The sequence below is a fragment of the Primulina tabacum genome, chromosome 7 (assembly GCF_025594145.1).
Source record: "Primulina tabacum isolate GXHZ01 chromosome 7, ASM2559414v2, whole genome shotgun sequence".
NCBI lineage: Eukaryota > Viridiplantae > Streptophyta > Magnoliopsida > Lamiales > Gesneriaceae > Primulina > Primulina tabacum.
The window spans coordinates 35,248,698-35,266,812 of NC_134556.1; the positions used below are offsets into that span (position 1 = coordinate 35,248,698).

The 18,115-nt window shown below is 36.7% G+C and overlaps 1 protein-coding gene across 4 annotated transcripts in view; it reads left to right on the top strand.

The window, feature by feature from the left end:
* Positions 1-264: 264 nt before the first annotated feature.
* Positions 265-18,115, top strand: part of LOC142551471 (rho GTPase-activating protein REN1-like) — a 30,863-nt gene continuing 13,012 nt past the window's right edge. Inside the window, exons 1-14 of one of the 4 annotated variants that reach the window (XM_075660730.1) lie at positions 265-521; positions 624-709; positions 808-879; positions 1,561-1,597; positions 3,143-3,219; positions 3,605-3,675; positions 3,790-3,868; positions 4,962-5,106; positions 8,883-8,999; positions 9,967-10,044; positions 10,590-10,645; positions 10,728-10,797; positions 16,672-16,756; positions 17,135-17,378. In XM_075660730.1, the coding sequence (XP_075516845.1) occupies positions 680-709; positions 808-879; positions 1,561-1,597; positions 3,143-3,219; positions 3,605-3,675; positions 3,790-3,868; positions 4,962-5,106; positions 8,883-8,999; positions 9,967-10,044; positions 10,590-10,645; positions 10,728-10,797; positions 16,672-16,756; positions 17,135-17,378 (1,161 nt within the window). In that variant the 5' untranslated portion in view covers positions 265-521; positions 624-679. The remainder of the gene's footprint in view (positions 522-623; positions 710-807; positions 880-1,560; positions 1,598-3,142; positions 3,220-3,604; positions 3,676-3,789; positions 3,869-4,961; positions 5,107-8,882; positions 9,000-9,966; positions 10,045-10,589; positions 10,646-10,727; positions 10,798-16,671; positions 16,757-17,134; positions 17,379-18,115) is intronic. The other 3 variants (XM_075660728.1, XM_075660729.1, XM_075660731.1) reach the window with 3 other exon arrangements.

An 18,115-nucleotide genomic window follows, 5' to 3' on the forward strand; every position in this document is an offset into this window, starting at 1 on the left:
CTCAATATTCTTTATTTTCACGATAAATGTTATATAATTTAAAGACATTATTGTCATGTTATTAAAAATCAAGTTTGTAAACATTTTTTAATAAATATTTTTTATTCAAAAATCAAATTTTAAATTATATTAACTTTGAATTTTTATTATTTTTATAATATGTTGAAAAAAATTACTTCAAATAAATAAAAATTCTTGCGATATATCGATTGAGATTGCAGCAATTATTACATTGACATAAATGGCACGCGATGAAGATTCAAACGTGTAACAAATGCAATATAAGCACAAGGAAAGATTCACTATCCCCATGCTTGACCCTCGGCTTTCCGTTGTATCTTCTTCGGTCCCTTCTCTACAAACAAACTCCATCCAAAAATATGCGTCAATTTTACATGTCCAATGCTCTCTCTCTCTCTCTCCTCCCAACACACGTGATCTTGAATTATTCTCCAGCATTCTTGATTTTCATGCTGCCCATTTCGTAAAATATTGATTTGATAATGTTGTATGCAAGAAAGGTACATCTTTTTTTCCCCTTGTTTTGTTTGATACTAGACGGATTTGAGTTCGTTGTTCTTGGGTTTGGATCTGATAAATGTTTCGATGATACATTTTGGCAGGGTCCTTCCAATGGGACACTGCTACTTTTGTAATGTGATTCTTTCGTGATCAGGAAATGACAAACGTAATTGCAGATTCATCTCAGGTAGGTACTCGATGATATATCATTGCATGATCACTCCAATTTATTATAACTATCGTAATTTGCGTTTTGTAATATGGGAACCTTGCGCTCTGTTTCAGGGGGAAGGTGGCAATAACGAGCCATCTCCACCACCTGCACATCCGAGCCCCGCTTTTCACGGTGGCAATAAGGTACATTTGTTTATAAAGTACGGTATAAAAAAATTGTGGGTTCCGATGCTTGTCCACAGATTTTAGAAGTGGGATTTTATGGTACATCAAAGAGGGTACCACGCAATTTTATTGCCTGGTGTGATTTTGCGTGGAATGTGTGGGGCCACGGGTTTCAAGATATTTCAACTTCTTATGGTAGTTTGAAATGGTAAACTTGCAAAGATAAGTGGAAAACATCCAAGCATTTGAATTGTGTATGGACACGCTAGATTCAATTTTGATAGAAACATGAGTTATAATGAAAAAGTAACATATCTGGAAATTTTTAGGTGGTAAATATGGTAATTAAATTGCATGAGAACTGATTTAGATTGTATGGACAAATTTATAGGCTACGTTAGTTGCCATACGTACCAGAATTGAGAGGCCCTCAGGGTTAACCATGTAATTTAGAAAGAGTTTTCTGGGGACGAGAGAAGATTTTACTTTTTGATTTTACGGTGCCTTACAGATGTGTCTCGTATCAAAGAGTCAAGACAACAGGCTTTATTGAATTCTCTTAGGCATTGCTTCCAATGTTCCCTAATTATCATACTTTTTGTATGACCTAATTTTTATTTATAAGATTTTTAAATTTACGTTGACACCATTATTGTAATAGACAGCTGATCCAAGCTTTAAATTCATATCATGCTGCAGGTCTATAAGAGTGGCCCGCTATTTTTGTCCTCAAAAGGTCTGTTTGCTACTTGATTTGGTCCTTTTTCCTTTTCTGGAAAACTGATGGCAATATATAACATGCTTCTTTACTTCCTATCTTTTAAGGGACTTGAAATGTGATTTGCTGAATCCATGTCATAAATTGGGCTTTTTGATGGTGAATTTGGGTACACGGGGTTTAATCCATGATAACATACAGTATGCAGTATGTTTGTGCGTCTAGAAGCTTGAATGAAACTGTGATTTTCACGTGTTTCCTGTAATTCTTTTTTATATTTATGATTTGTTTATCGTGGCTTATTTTTATGTGTTACTTATACCGTTCACCGGTATTAACAATTTGTTGTTTTATCCATATAATGCCCCATAAAAAAATTCACTAAATAAAACTTGATTACAATACAGAATGAGCTCATTTAGAGTTGCTCAAAGCACTATGTTGTAGGTACATCAACCTGCACTTGTCAAATGTCAAGCCTTCTGATATGTTTGATAAATTTATTCATCAGCATGGTGGCAAATGAGTTTTTCTATGTAATCTGATGTTTGTTTTGTTTATTTTTGCCCTATGTTTCGTGAATAAGTTTTCTCTGTCCATTCCATGCTTAAAGTCCAGTCAAGTAGTTGGTACCGATCAAATAGTCATAATGTATGCCAGGTGTTTATTTTCATCAACCATGGCATCCTAGAACATTGCTATTTTGACATCTGATAGTTGCTGACATTTTATTGGCTTGTTAATAAACTAATTGTCTGTGGTGGATTGTGGGATGATTTAGTGTTGTAGCCATTGTTTGGTTGGTTTTTATCAAACTCGTTTTGTTAAACAAGTCCATGATTATGTGGTATTAAAAGTTGGAAAATAAACTCACCTACCCACTTGGTATTAACAATTCACATTTAAATTTTATCCATTTTGTCATGATGATATATTCCACGAATACCCTTTTCCATCCACAAAAATTTAGGGCATTCCAAGGTTATTTTAGGCATAATATAGAACAATCCTTAATTTATCTCATCCAAAAAAATCGTGTGGAACATAATACTATTTTATCACCATATATACATTTCCCAATCTTTAATTTTTTTTATCATTCATTTAATAATCATTCCTCATCCTTCGAACCAATCATGGCCTAAATGTACATTCATTACAACTATGTAGATAACAGTGCATTTTTTTTCTATCCATAGCAAGTTCTTTTTAATAACATAAGCCTAATTGCTTGGCGTCCCATTCATCTGACAGACTAATTTGGTATTCAATTTTGTTCCATACACAAATATAAGTTCCTATTTTCCATACATCAACAGTTAGTGGCCCCTTCATTGCACCCTCGAAATTTGCTTTTGCAGATTGACATTTAAAAAAAGCCAGACAAGAAAAAATAATACACACTTCTTTCCGGAGGACATGAGATCTTTAAACTAAAAATTATTCTTGTGAAATGTTATACTAATCACCGTACTATTATTGTTTAGTGTCAGATTTGTGTAAAACGATACATCATTTGTCAGAGCAAACAGTTTCTTCCTAATGTTTTTGCGCCATTAATAGGTATTGGATGGACATCATGGAAGAAAAGGTGGTTTATTTTAACTCAAACGTCCTTGGTCTTCTTCAGAAGTGATCCAGTAAGTTGCCACTTTTGTTCAGAATTTCTTATATTTTAACACAGCTGCTCAACCAGATTTCTGTGAAAGTTTTGAGTGAAATTGAACTTATTCTGATGCTTCTCTACGCAAGTAGTGGCTGTACTATGAGGTCTGATATTTTGCTGTTTCATTTATCAATATTAATGTTTTACTGTGTAATGGCCTGAATACTTTTATTGATGTATCATCATATTTAGGAAATTCATACGCTACTTTCCATGAAGAAGTTTGAATCTCACAATAATAGAAGCTGATTTGTTGACGGAGTGTATTTTTATGGCTTATATTTAATTCACATTTAATGCCATGTTTACAATTTTTATTCAAATTGCAAATGTTAAATTTTCTTTCTAACTTTTTTCAGAATGTGATCCCTCAGAAAGGGAGTGAAGTCAATTTAACCCTTGGAGGGATTGATCTAAATAGTTCAGGCAGGTTGGCACTTTATACATAGATGTTAGAGTTTTGTGTGTCTGGCTGTTTATCATCTATGTCTTCCTACTATATTAATGGTTAGACTGGATGTTGACTTTTTGATCCCACTCTCAGTGTCGTTGTCAAAGAGGATAAGAAATTGCTCACGGTACTCTTCCCTGATGGACGCGATGGACGAGCGTTCACACTCAAGGTGCAATCCTGTTTATATTTCTTTGTGTGACCAAAGTTTTGGAATTAGTTGTCCTCATCTGTTTGTCTTCTGTGTTGAGCTTTATCATAAAGCTCCATGCTTTGTATTTCACTGGAATTCTACACTCATTTAAAATCGAAATTATGACTTGTGACAAGAGGTGTAATGATTGACTCCGTGAAATTTCACAAGCTCGATTACAGAAAATTAGACTTGAGTTCAGCTAATTAGCTGGCTCTTAATCTCAAATTATATCTTCAAAATTTGTTCATGAACATGTTAGTGAGCTTAAATCATGAGTTTAGTTGTGACCTTGACCTCATTAACGGCAATCAATATTAATTACATATAGATATATCGTAGAATTTTAATTTTTATTATATTACTAAAATTTGAAAATATTTAAGCATTAACGTTGAGCTTGCAAGCCTCGTGCACTGCAATTTTTGAGATTGACCTAAACATCCTTAGCTTGATCCGGCTTGAATCAAGCCAGCTCGAGTTATTTTACACTACAATTTGCAACATGGTTATGTTTGGGATGTGACTTAAGGATATTAGTGTTTGTTATAATAGCTATTGCTTGGAATTCTGCCACGGTCACACACTTTGAGGTGTTGTAATAACCATCTTCATTGTGGTTTTCCATCATATACTCCTACTTGCGACACGGTTATTCTTTGCATGGTGATTTGTGATGTTAATGTTCATTATATCTAGTGCGACTGTCATGATCACACAATTTTTTTTTTTAAAAAAAACATATTTTTAAAACAATAACAAAACTATGATCTTATTTTTGTTTTATTTCTTTAAATTTATTTTCCTATTTATATTATATAGCACAATAAATAGAATTTAAAATTTTAAAATACTCAAAATTTCATTAAAATCAATCATTCGGACAAAATTTACGATATTTGACCGCTAAAGTAAACATATGTTTTCAAACAAAACCAAACTTACATTTCCCTACCCATTATAATTTCAAAAAAAAAAATTCTAAAAAAAACACCTTCGGAAACTCCAGAAGCAAAACAAAGTACATCTAAGCTTCTTATTGTTTCCATTTCCTCGATTTCTTGTAACACAGGCAGAGACACTGGAAGATCTGTACGAGTGGAAGGCTGCTCTTGAAGAAGCTCTTAAAAATGCACCTAGTGCGGCTCTTGTTACCGGGCCAAATGGTAAACTCAAGAACGATCAGCTCAATGCAGCTGATGCTTCTTCAGAACAATGTAAGATTTTTTGCTGCTTTGAAAATTTGACTACATAGTGAAATAGCTTTTTTTTATTTATATCATCACAAATGTCTAGTTAAGTCATTAGGTCAAGTACAATAAAACTACTCACTACTACTTTTTGTTATTTAGTCAGCTACAACATGTGATGCATCCTTAGGAACATGTTCCTACAGTGTATTTCTTTTGACAGATGGAGACTAAAGAAAAGTTCCATATTTCTATGTATTTTTAGCTAATGATTCTTTATCCTCAGAAGCTTAAAATTTTCCAAATCTGAAGGGATTACTTCCTTTTACCTCTCTTAACTTGAATTTTCTCGTCATTTATTTTTTATCCGGTATGGGGATGTGATGTGGTTACAAGAGAATATGTAGTAGCACTCAGCATTCGATTTTTTAAGTGTTTCATATTTTGTTAGCTTTTTCCTTATAATGAAACTGATATAAGAGTAGAATAATACGTAGATAATATACAGAAGAGAACTTATTATTCTTATAGATATTTAGGATGAAGAATACAACCTAATCTATAAGCCTAACATTAGCTCTACCATATGGAAAGTAATCTAATCCTATTTAACTTATAACGTTTTAATAATACAAATTTGAGAATCTTAGCTATTAATAAACAGAATATTCAACACTCCCTCTCAAACTGAGTGGTATATGTTTGTCATGCCCAGCTTGGACTTCAACTCTTCAAAGGTAGGCCGATCAAGAGATTTATTCAAGATATCTGCAATCTGCAAGTGAGACGGAACGTAATGAAGATCCATTATTTTATTCTCAATTTTTTCACTTATGAAGTGTCCGTATGTATATCTCAACAAGTATGGTTCTATCACGATGCACTAGATGTCTAGCTATTTGTATGGCTACCTTATTATCACACATCAATGCTATTGAATGATTGTCTTCCAATCTCAATTCATTGAGCAGTATTTTAATCCACACTCCTTCAGAAATTCCATTGGACAAAATACGATATTCCACTTCTGCACAACTGCGAGCTACAACTTGTTGTCTTTTACTTTTCAGGTCACGAGATTTCCCCAAATAAAATAGCAATACCCCGAAGTAGATCGTCTGTCAATTGGACAACCAATCTAATCTGCATAACTGTAAATTTTGACATTTCTTACAGTTGTTTTTCTAAAGAGTAGACCCTGCAAGGGGTTTCTTTTATATATCTCAGTACGTGATATATTGTTTCGATGTGTTCCACAGTTTGACTATTCACGTGTTGACTGATCACACCCACGACAAACCAATATCAGGTCGGGTGTGAGAAAGATATATGAGTTTACCCACCAAGCGTTGATATATTCCCTTGTCAGTAGGGGCACGACAAATTTTTAAGAAGTCCAAGGTTCTTTATTTCAAATTCTTTTGAAAATATTCATTTTATCTGATTCATTTTTCTCTCATGATTTCCGGTAAGTACAATTTTATCCACATAAACAATGAGAAAATTACCTTTTCCATCATAATTTTTAACAAACAAGTTGTGATCAAACCGACACTGGAAATATCCGTCGTTAGTCAGAACATTTGTAGACCGGTGAAATCATGCTCAAGACGATATTTTTATCTCATACAAAGATTTTCTAAGCCTGTACATTTTATTCTTCATTGCTTCATGCATAAAACCTTGAGGTATATCCGTGTAGACTTTTTTTCAATATCACCAGTTAAGAAAAGTGTTCTTGACATCCCGTTGGAATAAAGGCCAATCGAGGTTTGCCGCAATTGAGAGTAACAGTCTAATGGTGTTAAGCATGGTAACATGCGCAAATGTCTCCTTATAATCAATTCCATATGACTGAGAATTTGTGGAAGAAAGTTATTACCAGCATATATGGTACTCAAGAAAATGGATGGGATTTGGGGTTGGCGGGGAATTCGACCTTCAAAAGCCCGTGGAAAGGTATTTCTCGATCGTTCCCGGCTTTTCATCAGTTGGTTAGGGGGGTGCTTAAAGAGGGTAATATTATTCGGTTTTGGGAGGATGAGTGGGTGGGGGGGGGGGGTTCCGTTTTTTCTTCGTTTTCATACCTTATTTGAGATTTCAACTTTAACTAACAAACCAATCTTAAGTTTTGTTGATGTAGTCAACAGCACTGGAAATGTTCTTCATCTTTGGGATGTACGGTTTAGAAGGAATTTGTATGAGAGAGAAGAGAGTGAGTTCACCGATCTATTAGGGGTTTTACAGAATGTTCGGTTGGAGCGGGGTGTTGAGGATTATAGAATTTGGTTGGGGACTCTTCGGGGCAGTTTTCTGTTAAATATTTTTACAACTCTTTCTTTCATACTCCTAGTTCTATTCCTTTCACTTACTGTTACAATATCTGGAAATTACATGTCCCAACGAAGGTTCAAGTATTTTCGTGGATTGTGGCGTTGGAAAAGTTGCAGACTTGTGACGTGGTGCAAAGAAGATGGCCAGCTTGTGTATTAAGCCCTAATTGGTGTTGCTTGTGTTGTAGGAATGAGGAAAGACAGGATCATTTATTTGTTCATTGCCATTTCTCTTCACAGATTTGGCTAAAGGCTTTCAAAGCTTTGGATTTGGTATGGGCCGTACCAGATAAAGCTAAGGATATGTATATTGTGGAACCGAGCTTGCAGAAAGGGAGGAAGCATATGCGGTTCTGGTTTATCATCGTTCATTGCATATTATGGTCCATTTGGTTGGAAAGGAATACACGAATATTTGAAGATAAGTTGGAGTCGGTCGACGAAGTATGGGATAAAATTAAATTCAGGGTTGCGAGTTGGACGAAGATACAGCCGGAATATGAACACCTCAGTGTCTCAGACTTATTCAGGGATTGGAACTTTGTTTTCTTTTGATGGTGGTGTTGTAGATTTTTTTTATTTCATTTGACTAAACTAATTCGGCTTAGCGGATATTCTTATCCGCTGTTTGTACTTAAGACTTTTCAAGCATTTAATATAATATGTTTCTTATCAAAAAAAAAAAAAATTTTGCAATCTACCTTATGTTTAACCGTAAAGGATCCACTTGCAACCCACTGTTCGTTTCCTGGTGGAATTTTTGTAATCTGCCAAAGTCGAGTGAGTGCGTTAAAGTAGGTGGTGACATTATCTTCACCTTGATGCAGAATGTGAAGCAATCCTTCAAATTGAAATAATTCAGATGTATTCTCTTGAGATGAATACATCTCGCGGACGGCTTTCTATATATCCTTGGCCGTACTGTAGAGTAAAAATTCTCGCGTATCTCGGGTTTCATAGAATTAATGAGCCAGGACGTGATCGTGTTGTTCTCGGCATTCCAGGTCTTGAATGTCTTGTCATCAGTGGCTGGACACTTCAAGGCACCCGATAGATAATCCTCATTTCCCTTGCCGCAGATGAACATCTTGATGGACTGAGACCGTTGGAGATAGTTGTGCCCGGTTAATTTATGACACATGATGGAGGAAATGAGCAGAACGTCAGGAATGGTTGACGCAGTGGGTGGCGGATTCTTACTTGAAGATGTCATACTGCCGAACATGATCATGGCTAGGGTTTTTTCGGATCTCTGATACCATATAGAATATATTGAAGAGAACTTATTTTCACATAGATATTTAGAATGAAGAATACAACTTAGTTATAAGTCTAACATTAGCCCTACCATAATCTACTTCTAATTTAACATGATAATATTCTAATAATAGGAGCTTGAGAATCCTAACTATTAATAAGCACCATATTCAACAATAAGTGATTTTTTTCTGTCTCTTACTTTTTTTGTAGCTAAAGATAGACGGGTTAAATCCTTGGTCATCGGTCGACCAATTTTACTTGCTCTAGAAGATATAGATGGCACTCCATCCTTTTTGGAAAAAGCTCTTAGATTTGTCGAGGAAAATGGTAAGCCTCTCACTTTTTTTTTATTCCGCAGATGAGCTCAGATGGGAAAAATGCTTATTCTTGATATGCTTCTTGACCAGTGTTTCCACATGAATACCACCAAATAAACAGGTTCAAAGTTTTGAAAAAATTGTATATGCTATTGGGAAAAAAGTAAGAGTGAGATTCGTTTTTGAATAGATTGTAGCATTCCTCTAGAAATTCACTATATGATTGTGAATTACAACAGATGTATTTTCTGTAGATCGTTCAAATTAAATCTACTTTATTGGTTCTCCGCTGAATCATGGAATATGGACTTAGTCAGCTCAATGTGATGGTCCTAATATACATTTGAGATTAGTACTAAGTTGTCAACTTTGTATTATAAATTATTATTTAGATCTCCTAGGGATGTGTCCTTCACTATGGTGTATTTTGCGGCTGTTGTCTTTTAACAAATTAAAAAATAGCAATTGAATGATCATAAGAGCCGGCCCAATAGTGTTGGAAAGATGCAATAAAATTGCCATCTTCTTTTGTTTTCGAGTGAGCCAAGGTAGACTATACTTTCTCATCTGTCGAGGAGTCTGTTGCCCACTAGTTTGCATGAAACTCGTAGTGCCAGATAGATATTAGGATGCACATGTAAAAGTGATTTCCCTTGAATATACTAACATCGTGTCTTTTCTTTTTCTTTTCTTTTTTTTTTTGCATTCTACGATAAAGTTTTCTGGGATTTGTCTGCTGATGGAATGTCTTTACTCCTCTTTTTTGTATAGTGTATCTATGGTTCTTCTTGTATTGAATTAGGTCTGATCCTCTTTCCTCGCTTAGCATGGTGTCTATTCTCAACTTTTTTACATCCCTAACTTAAATTATTTGTTTGTTTTTGTGGTGTTTATTTATCACTACAACTTATACACTTGACACCACTTTATGACTTTTCTGGTTTGTTTGGTCCTTATCTTTGATGGTTTTTTGACAGGCGTTAAAACAGAAGGCATCTTGAGGCAAGCTGCTGATGTAGACGATGTGGAGCATCGAATAAGAGAGTTTGAAAAAGGTTTGTTTTATTGCATAGTTTTGATTGTTTTGTAGTCGATAATTCATGCAAACAAAATCCTCCTGGTGAGTCCTTGCTACTACTTTGAATTTCGTGAAAGTTGTAAAAGCCTCCCTAGTTTGTTGACTAAGTTATCTAGACGTCATATTTAGTTGTAATAGTCAAATCTCCTAAATATTAATTAATAAACTATACTATGAATTCGTACCGTAAAATGCTATTTGCAAAAATATGGTTCATACATTTTCTTTCCAAGTGTATTATGTGAGTGACAATGTAAGTTATGCAACATCAACAGTTACTATACATAAAAGAGATTTCTATATGTTTAGACTTTATCAAAAGAGCATGACCTACACATGAAGGGGCACAACATTAATAAGTACCAGACATCTCACATATTTAATAGTCTAAGATATGTTGGGGTGTTTATTCAATATCTTATATGAGATTTGGATTTACAAACATTCAATTTGTTTGATTAAAATATGCTGCATAAGGATCTATTTTCAATAGTCAGTAATATAACTTTAAACAAAATTCAGGGAAATGTGAGTTTTCTTCGGACGAGGATCCACATGTTATTGCTGACTGTGTTAAGGTATTTTCTTAAACACATGACCTGTTTAAAGATCTTTATATAATGTTTTAGTGAATAATTTCTTTTAATGGTCTATTGCCAGTACGTTATTCGAGAGTTACCTTCATCACCAGTTCCCGCATCTTGCTGCAAGGCCCTCCTTGAAGCATGCCGTAAGTTTGCTATGGTGTACTCTTTTTTATCCTTGTATGTTGAATCTGAGTACTAGAATAGACAAGGAATATTTTTTGAATGAAAATGTGTGTATATCTTGTTATGGAAGATTAATTTTTCTAATTAAATGTTTTCCCATTCAATGATTGCATGGCAGACTCATTTCTCCAATTTGCTAGTGAAATATACCGGCAAAACTGAGATATCTTTGAGTTTTGAAATTCCGGACTTTTCACAAGCAGCATTTGTTTCATGAAGAGAGCATTCTATGGATAAAAATATTTTTTTAAAAAACTCTATTATTAGATAATACTCTACTTCAAAATATAACAAACACTATATTCCCTAAAATCCAGCTTTGTTCCAAAGTTCCATTTCAGGCTTGATATCTTTAAATTTGAAACATTGGGATATTAAAAGCACTAGAACAGGAGATGATAATTTTTGATTCATTCATAAAAAAAAATTAAGATACAGACTTATCTATTTATATTGTAGGTTACAAGAGATAAAAAAGGAAAGAATAAAACTAATTAATCACATCCTAAAATATTGCAATCACTCTAACAATTAGCCTAAGATTTCTCTAGACCTAAACTATTGCAATTATTCTAGCCTAAGATTTCTCTAGACCTAAACTATTGCAATTATTCTAACAATTAGCCTAAGATTTCTCTAGACTGCGTCAACACTCCCCCTCAAGCTGGATGGTAAATGTTGTACATCCCAAGCTTGTCAATCAGTCTTTCGAACATAGGCTTGAACAAAGCCTTTGTTAAGATATCAGCAGTTTGTTGCGACGTAGGAATATAGGACACTTCAAGTATCCCCCTTATCAATCTTCTCCTTTATGAAATGCCGATCAATTTCAACGTGTTTGGTACGATCATGGTGAACCGGGTTGTGAGTAATAGCTATGGCAGCTTTGTTGTCGCATAGGATAAGCATAGGGCTCTTTTTCTCTATTCTCAGTTCTTCCAATAACAGTTTGATCCAAAGAGCTTCACAAATTCCAAGAGCCGCTGATCGAAGTTCTGCCTCCGCGCTACTTCGTGCAACAACTGATTGCTTCTTGCTGCGCCAAGTAACCAGATTTCCAAAGACAAAGGAGCAATAACCAGACGTGGAGCGTCGATCATTTGGGCATCCAGCCCAATCGGCATCAACAAAGACTTCAACACACCTCTTTTCTTGCTTTCTGAACATGAGACCACGGCCCGGAGTGCCCTTTAAGTACCGTAATATCCTGATTGCAGCATCAAGATGACATTGGTATGGTGAGTGCATAAATTGACTAATGCAACTCACGGGGAAGGAAATATCCGGCCGGGTGTGCGAGAGGTATATCAATCTGCCGACTAACCGTTGAAATCTCCCCCTGTCGACAGGTGTATCATCTGGTTTGGCCTCGAGTTTGATGTTAGGATCCATGGGGGTATCGGCCGGTCTACAACCCATCAATCCGGTATCATTGAGTAAGTTAATGACGTACTGTCGCTGTGAAACACAGATTCCAGCCTTGCTTCTAGCTACCTCCATTCCGAGAAAGTATCTCAAGTGACCGAGGTCTTTCATTTCAAAAGAAGTGGCCAATTTCTTCTTAATTCGCTCTATTTCAGCCACGTCATTCCCGGTGATTATAATATCATCAACATATACAATAAGAATAGCAATCTTATCCTTGACCCGATGATAGAACAATGTATGATCACAATGAGCCTGTTTGTACCCGAGAAGATGAACAGTGGTGGAAAATCTGTCGAACCAAGCTTTCGGAGACTGTTTCAAACCGTAGAGAGCTTTCTTTAGCCGGCAAACCTTGTCGTTACTTCCCTGATTGTGAAAACCGGGTGGTAGATCCATGTACACCTCCTCAACGAGATCGCCGTTGAGAAACGCGTTCTTGACATCGAGTTGGTGAAGTGGCCAATCCAAGTTTGCTGCGAGAGAAAGCAACACTCGGATACTGTTGATTTTGGCTACTGGTGCAAATGTCTCTAGGTAGTCGATACCATAGGTCTGCGTGTATCCCTTAGCCACAAGTCGCGCTTTATATCTGTCAACGCTCCCATCACTATTGCACTTGATGGTGAACAGCCATCTACAACCAACCGGTTTCTTGCCATCGGGTTTCGGAACAATCTCCCATGTCCCATTTTTTTCGAGGGCTTTGATCTCGGCAAATACTGCTGTACGCCACTTGTCATCGCGAAGGGCGTCATCAATGGTTGAGGGAACGGTGGAATGTGACAGGTTAGTGACCAGGGCTTGTAGCGGCTGCGACAACTTAGAATGCCCCAAAAAATGTGAAATAGGATGTTGAGTACATATCCGAGTACCTTTGCGGTGGGCGATCGGGATATCCAAATTTGCCAATTCGGTGGTATCCGGATCGGGCGCTGGGTTTGACGGGGGCGATGCAGAAGGTGCAGGTTCGATATTCTTGTGCTTGCGTCTGCTGTAAGTTGCTGCAAAGCGGTCAGTGGTTCCACGAGGAGGATGAGTTGGTGTTACAGAAATTTCAGCGGGTGGACTTGAAGGTGGAATTGGATTTGGAGCAGGAGTAGTAGGCGGATTTTGTGGTATACTGGGTGAAGGCTGCGGATTTTCTGGAATTAAATGTGGCTCCAAGGTGGACGGAAATCCCAAAAATAATTCTGGCTCTAAGGAAGAGGGAGATTCCTGATTTTGTGGGATTTGAGTGTTAAGTTGGGATGGAGGTGGGATTTGTGACTCTTGTATTGGATTCGGTTCCCATAAATATTCCCAAAAAAAATTTTTGGTTCTAGGCGAGGAAGTAGGATCGGGAGCATAATTATGAGGGGAGATGAGAATTGGATTCGGAGTAGGGGGATAGAACGATTGCGATTCAAGAAATGTGACATCCCGTGAAATAAAATATTTTCTTTTGGATGGAGAATAACATCGATAACCCTTTTGTGTAGAAGAATAACCAACAAACATACATTTGTGGCTACGAGGATCCAACTTAGACCTAGAATTATCATGAATATGAACAAACGCCGAACATCCAAACGTACGTAGAGGAAGATCAGTGAATATTCTGGACTTTGGGAATGATTTTCTGAGGGTATTTAATGGTGTTTGGAATTTTAACACCCGAGACGGAAGTCTGTTGATTAGGTAACATGCGGTTAAAATAGCATCCCCCCAATAGATTTTTGGAACATTGTTTGTGAAAAGAAGGGCGCGAGCGACCTTTAAAAGGTGTCGATTTTTCCTTTCGGAAACCCCATTTTGTTGAGGGGTATCAACACATGAACTGTGATGAATAATACCATGTTTTGAAGAAAATTCATTGAGTGATGAATTGAAATACTCGGTGCCATTGTCAGACCGAAGGATTTGTATTTTAGAGTTAAATTGAGTAAGGATCATATTGTAGAACTGTTCAAAAATTTTCAAAACTTCAGATTTGTTAGGAAGGAGAAAAATCCAACAGACACGAGAGTGATCATCAATAAATGTAATAAACCATTTTTTATTAGAAATTGAAGCGACTCGAGACGGACCCCACAAATCACTGTGTATGAGAGAGAATGGCCTAGATTCATGATAAAGATGAATGGGAAAAGGTATGCGAGTATGTTTAGCTATCTGACATACTTCGCATACAAACCTATCACAAGAGTGAAACAACGAAGGAAACAAATGTTTTAAATAAGAAAAACTTGGGTGACCAAGGCGTTGATGAAGTAACATTATTTGTTGGGGACGAGATTGATGTGTAGAATCATGGACCACTTGGCAGCACCGAACAGTAGAATCAGCTCGTAGAAAGTGATATAAACCCGACACCTCAGCAGCACGCCCAATCGTCTTCCCCGAGGCCCGATCCTGAAAAATACACAACTTAGGTGAAAAATTGGCAATACAATCGGAGTCAAGGGTGAGTTTGCTGATCGACAGCAAGTTGTAAGTCAATTGAGGGACAAACAAGACATTCTGTAATATCATACGGGGACTCAACGAAACAGTGCCAATACCAAGAACAGGAGAAATTGAACCATCTGCCAAAGTTACTGATCTAGATCTTTGGCATGGTTGATATGATGAGAAAAGGGTGCGAACTCCGGACATGTGTTCGGATGCACCTGAATCAATAATCCAACACTCACCAGAGTTACCAGGGTCGGTAACAGAGGAAGAAGTACCGTGCGCCATCAGTGAAGTCGAGGTGGAAAGGAACTGGCCAAGTTGATTGAGTTGTGCTTGAGAGAATGTTGCAGCGGATGATGGTGTGTTGTTGTCGACTTTCACCGGTACGGCTGGCTTGGTGGACTCGGCGTTACGCTGGCTGCGTGGCACCCAGTCAGCTGGCTTGCCGTGGAGCTTCCAACATGTGGCTTTAGTATGATGAGGTCGGTTGCAATGTTCACACCACAGCTGCGGTTTGCGGGATCCTCGAGCGGCCATGGCAGAGGCATCATGATTGGTGGCAACGGGTATGGTAGCTTCACCGAGCATAATTCGTTTCCTCTGTTCTTCTCGACGGACTTCGGAGAAAATGGTATCAAGGCTCGGTAATGGCTTGATACTCAGAATCCGTCCACGAGCATCATCCAGGGATGGATGTAGGCCGGTGAGGAAGTCATAGGTTCTTTCTTTGGCGAGCAATTTTTGGTAGATCTCACGGTTGGCAGCATCGGTCCACTCAGGTTGAGTGAAGAGATCGAGTTCTTGCCACAGTTTTGTTAGCGAAACGAAGTACTGAGTTACAGTACCATCGTCTTGTCGCAGATTACGAGAGCGAGTCCGGAGGTCGAACATCTGATTCGAGTCTTCAAGATCTGAGTAGGCTAAGGCAACAGCGTCCCAAATAGCCTTTGCTGTTGGGTAATGGAGGTAGATCTCTGCAATGGAGTCGTCCATAGAGTGAAGAAGCCAGGCCATAACCATGGAATTCTGAATATCCCACGCTGCAAACGAAGGATCAGATTGGTTTGGTGTCGAAATGGAACCATCAAGGTATCCAAATCGTCCTTTCCCGCGGATAATGAGTTGGACGGAACGAGACCACTGTAAGTAGTTCCGGCCACTGAGTTTAAAGCTGGTAATTTGGAATGGAAGGGAGTTATCAGAGGCACTGAGAACAGGTTGCATCTCTGATTTTTCCATAGATGAAAAAATATTCAAAAAAGGCTTTTATTGCTCTGATACCATAAAAGCACTAGAACAGGAGATGATAATTTTTGATTCATTCATAAAAAAAAATTAAGATACAGACTTATCTATTTATATTGTAGGTTACAAGAGATAAAAAAGGAAAGAATAAAACTAATTAATCACATCCTAAAATATTGCAATCACTCTAACAATTAGCCTAAGATTTCTCTAGACCTAAACTATTGCAATTATTCTAGCCTAAGATTTCTCTAGACCTAAACTATTGCAATTATTCTAACAATTAGCCTAAGATTTCTCTAGACTGCGTCAACAGATATAATCATACAATGCACCCGTGAAACAAATTACTGAATATGGTTTATTATATGGTTTTCCTATGTGAATTGCGTAGTAGAAAAATCGTCGTCTAGTTGGACCATTTGACTAATTCTCGACCTTGAAAATCTATGGAATATTTATTTGGTTTTAGAATTAGTCACAATATTCCTTGGTTTATAACTAACAATAATTAGCCTTATTGTGATTTCAATAGTTAAGGACAAAATTATTTTAGTTCATCAATTTTCAGTTATTTTTGGTCTCAAATTCCAAATGTACATTCAAATCGGAATTCTGAGAGTATTTTTTTTATTAAAGAAACAGGAATTTTGAATGTTGTTGCATGTGGAAAGTACCACAGCATAGATACATTAATACTAATTCTTCCACGTTATTATGATGACTAGGAACTGAGCGAGGGATGAGAGTAAATGTTGTGCGTTCAGCAATATGTGAAACATTTCCGGAGCCCAATCGTCGCTTGTTACAAAGGTAATCCAAAATGACCTGAAGACAATTATGTCTATTTTAATTTTCTGATTTGTAATAATACTGGTTTATGCATGTTTGACGTATCGTATTTTTTATTCAGTTCTAAATGTTGCTTCCTTTTTATTTAATTCTAGTGTAGCTTCTGCTTCTTTCAATTTGTTATGTTTTTTATGATGATTATTGATTTTTGGTAATGGTTGTATTTAGTGCTAGATGTGCTTTCTTCTAAGCCATATTGTTGGATTATTATATTCACCTTTTCAGTTGAATAGAAAATACTGAATACTTGTTGAGAAATAACATGAAATATCGCTTACTATCTCGTCAATATTTCATAAATATTCTGCATTTCACACTGCTTTGTCACTTCTGTGTCAGAATTCTTATGATGATGCAAAAGGTGGCTTCTAACAAGGCTGTGAACAGAATGAGCACATCAGCTGTAGCAGCTTGCATGGCTCCCTTACTTCTTCGTCCCCTTCTTGCTGGTGATTGTGAGCTAGAAAATGATTTTGATGTGGGCGGTGATGGTTCTGTCCAACTTTTGCAAGCAGCTGCTGCAGCTAATCATGCACAGACCATTGTTATTACATTACTCGAGGAATACGATAATATATTTGGGGTATGCTATGGTTATTTGCCTTGTTATGTCGTCCTTGTGCTGTGTTTGCCTCAGGCATATTAAATGTGGAAATATTGATGCTGCCACTCTCTGTGAAATTTTTCATTAAATTTTGCGTGAGTCTATTTGTGCTTGTTCATTTTTGTTATCACATTGAATTTTGCTTAGCGTTTGTGTTTTAAAAAGGATAGCAGAAGTTCAAGTCCAGGTGACACCAGAAATTCATAGTATTAGTCTCACTATGAATGGTATCCACATGACGCAACAATTCTTAAAGTAACAAGTTACTTCAAGGCCCTTAAAGTACAAAGTTTGACCATAATATAACTATCTACTTGTTGTCCGTTGGTGCCAAAGTCAAACATTATAGAGTCTCTTTAGCTGATCAGTTATCCAAACATCTAGTCATTCCATAACATTTGAGTCATTTTTCAATCCGTAGACATGGCAGAAAGTTCAGATAATTTGCATCCGACATTCATCTCATATAGTTTGGTCGAAATTGAAGTGGTGTTAGCCTGAGAGATTGAATTGGGTCTGGTAATAATTTTCTCACCTTTGGAATTCCACAGCTGCCACCGTTGAAACCATCGAACCAAACGACTGTTTACTGTTTAGTTTCATGAGATCTTTAAACTACACTTCAGTTATTTCAGTTGTTTTAAAACATCACTTGCCCATTTTCATATACTTAAAATTTTTACACAATAAATATTGGTCAAAAGTGATTGTTTGCC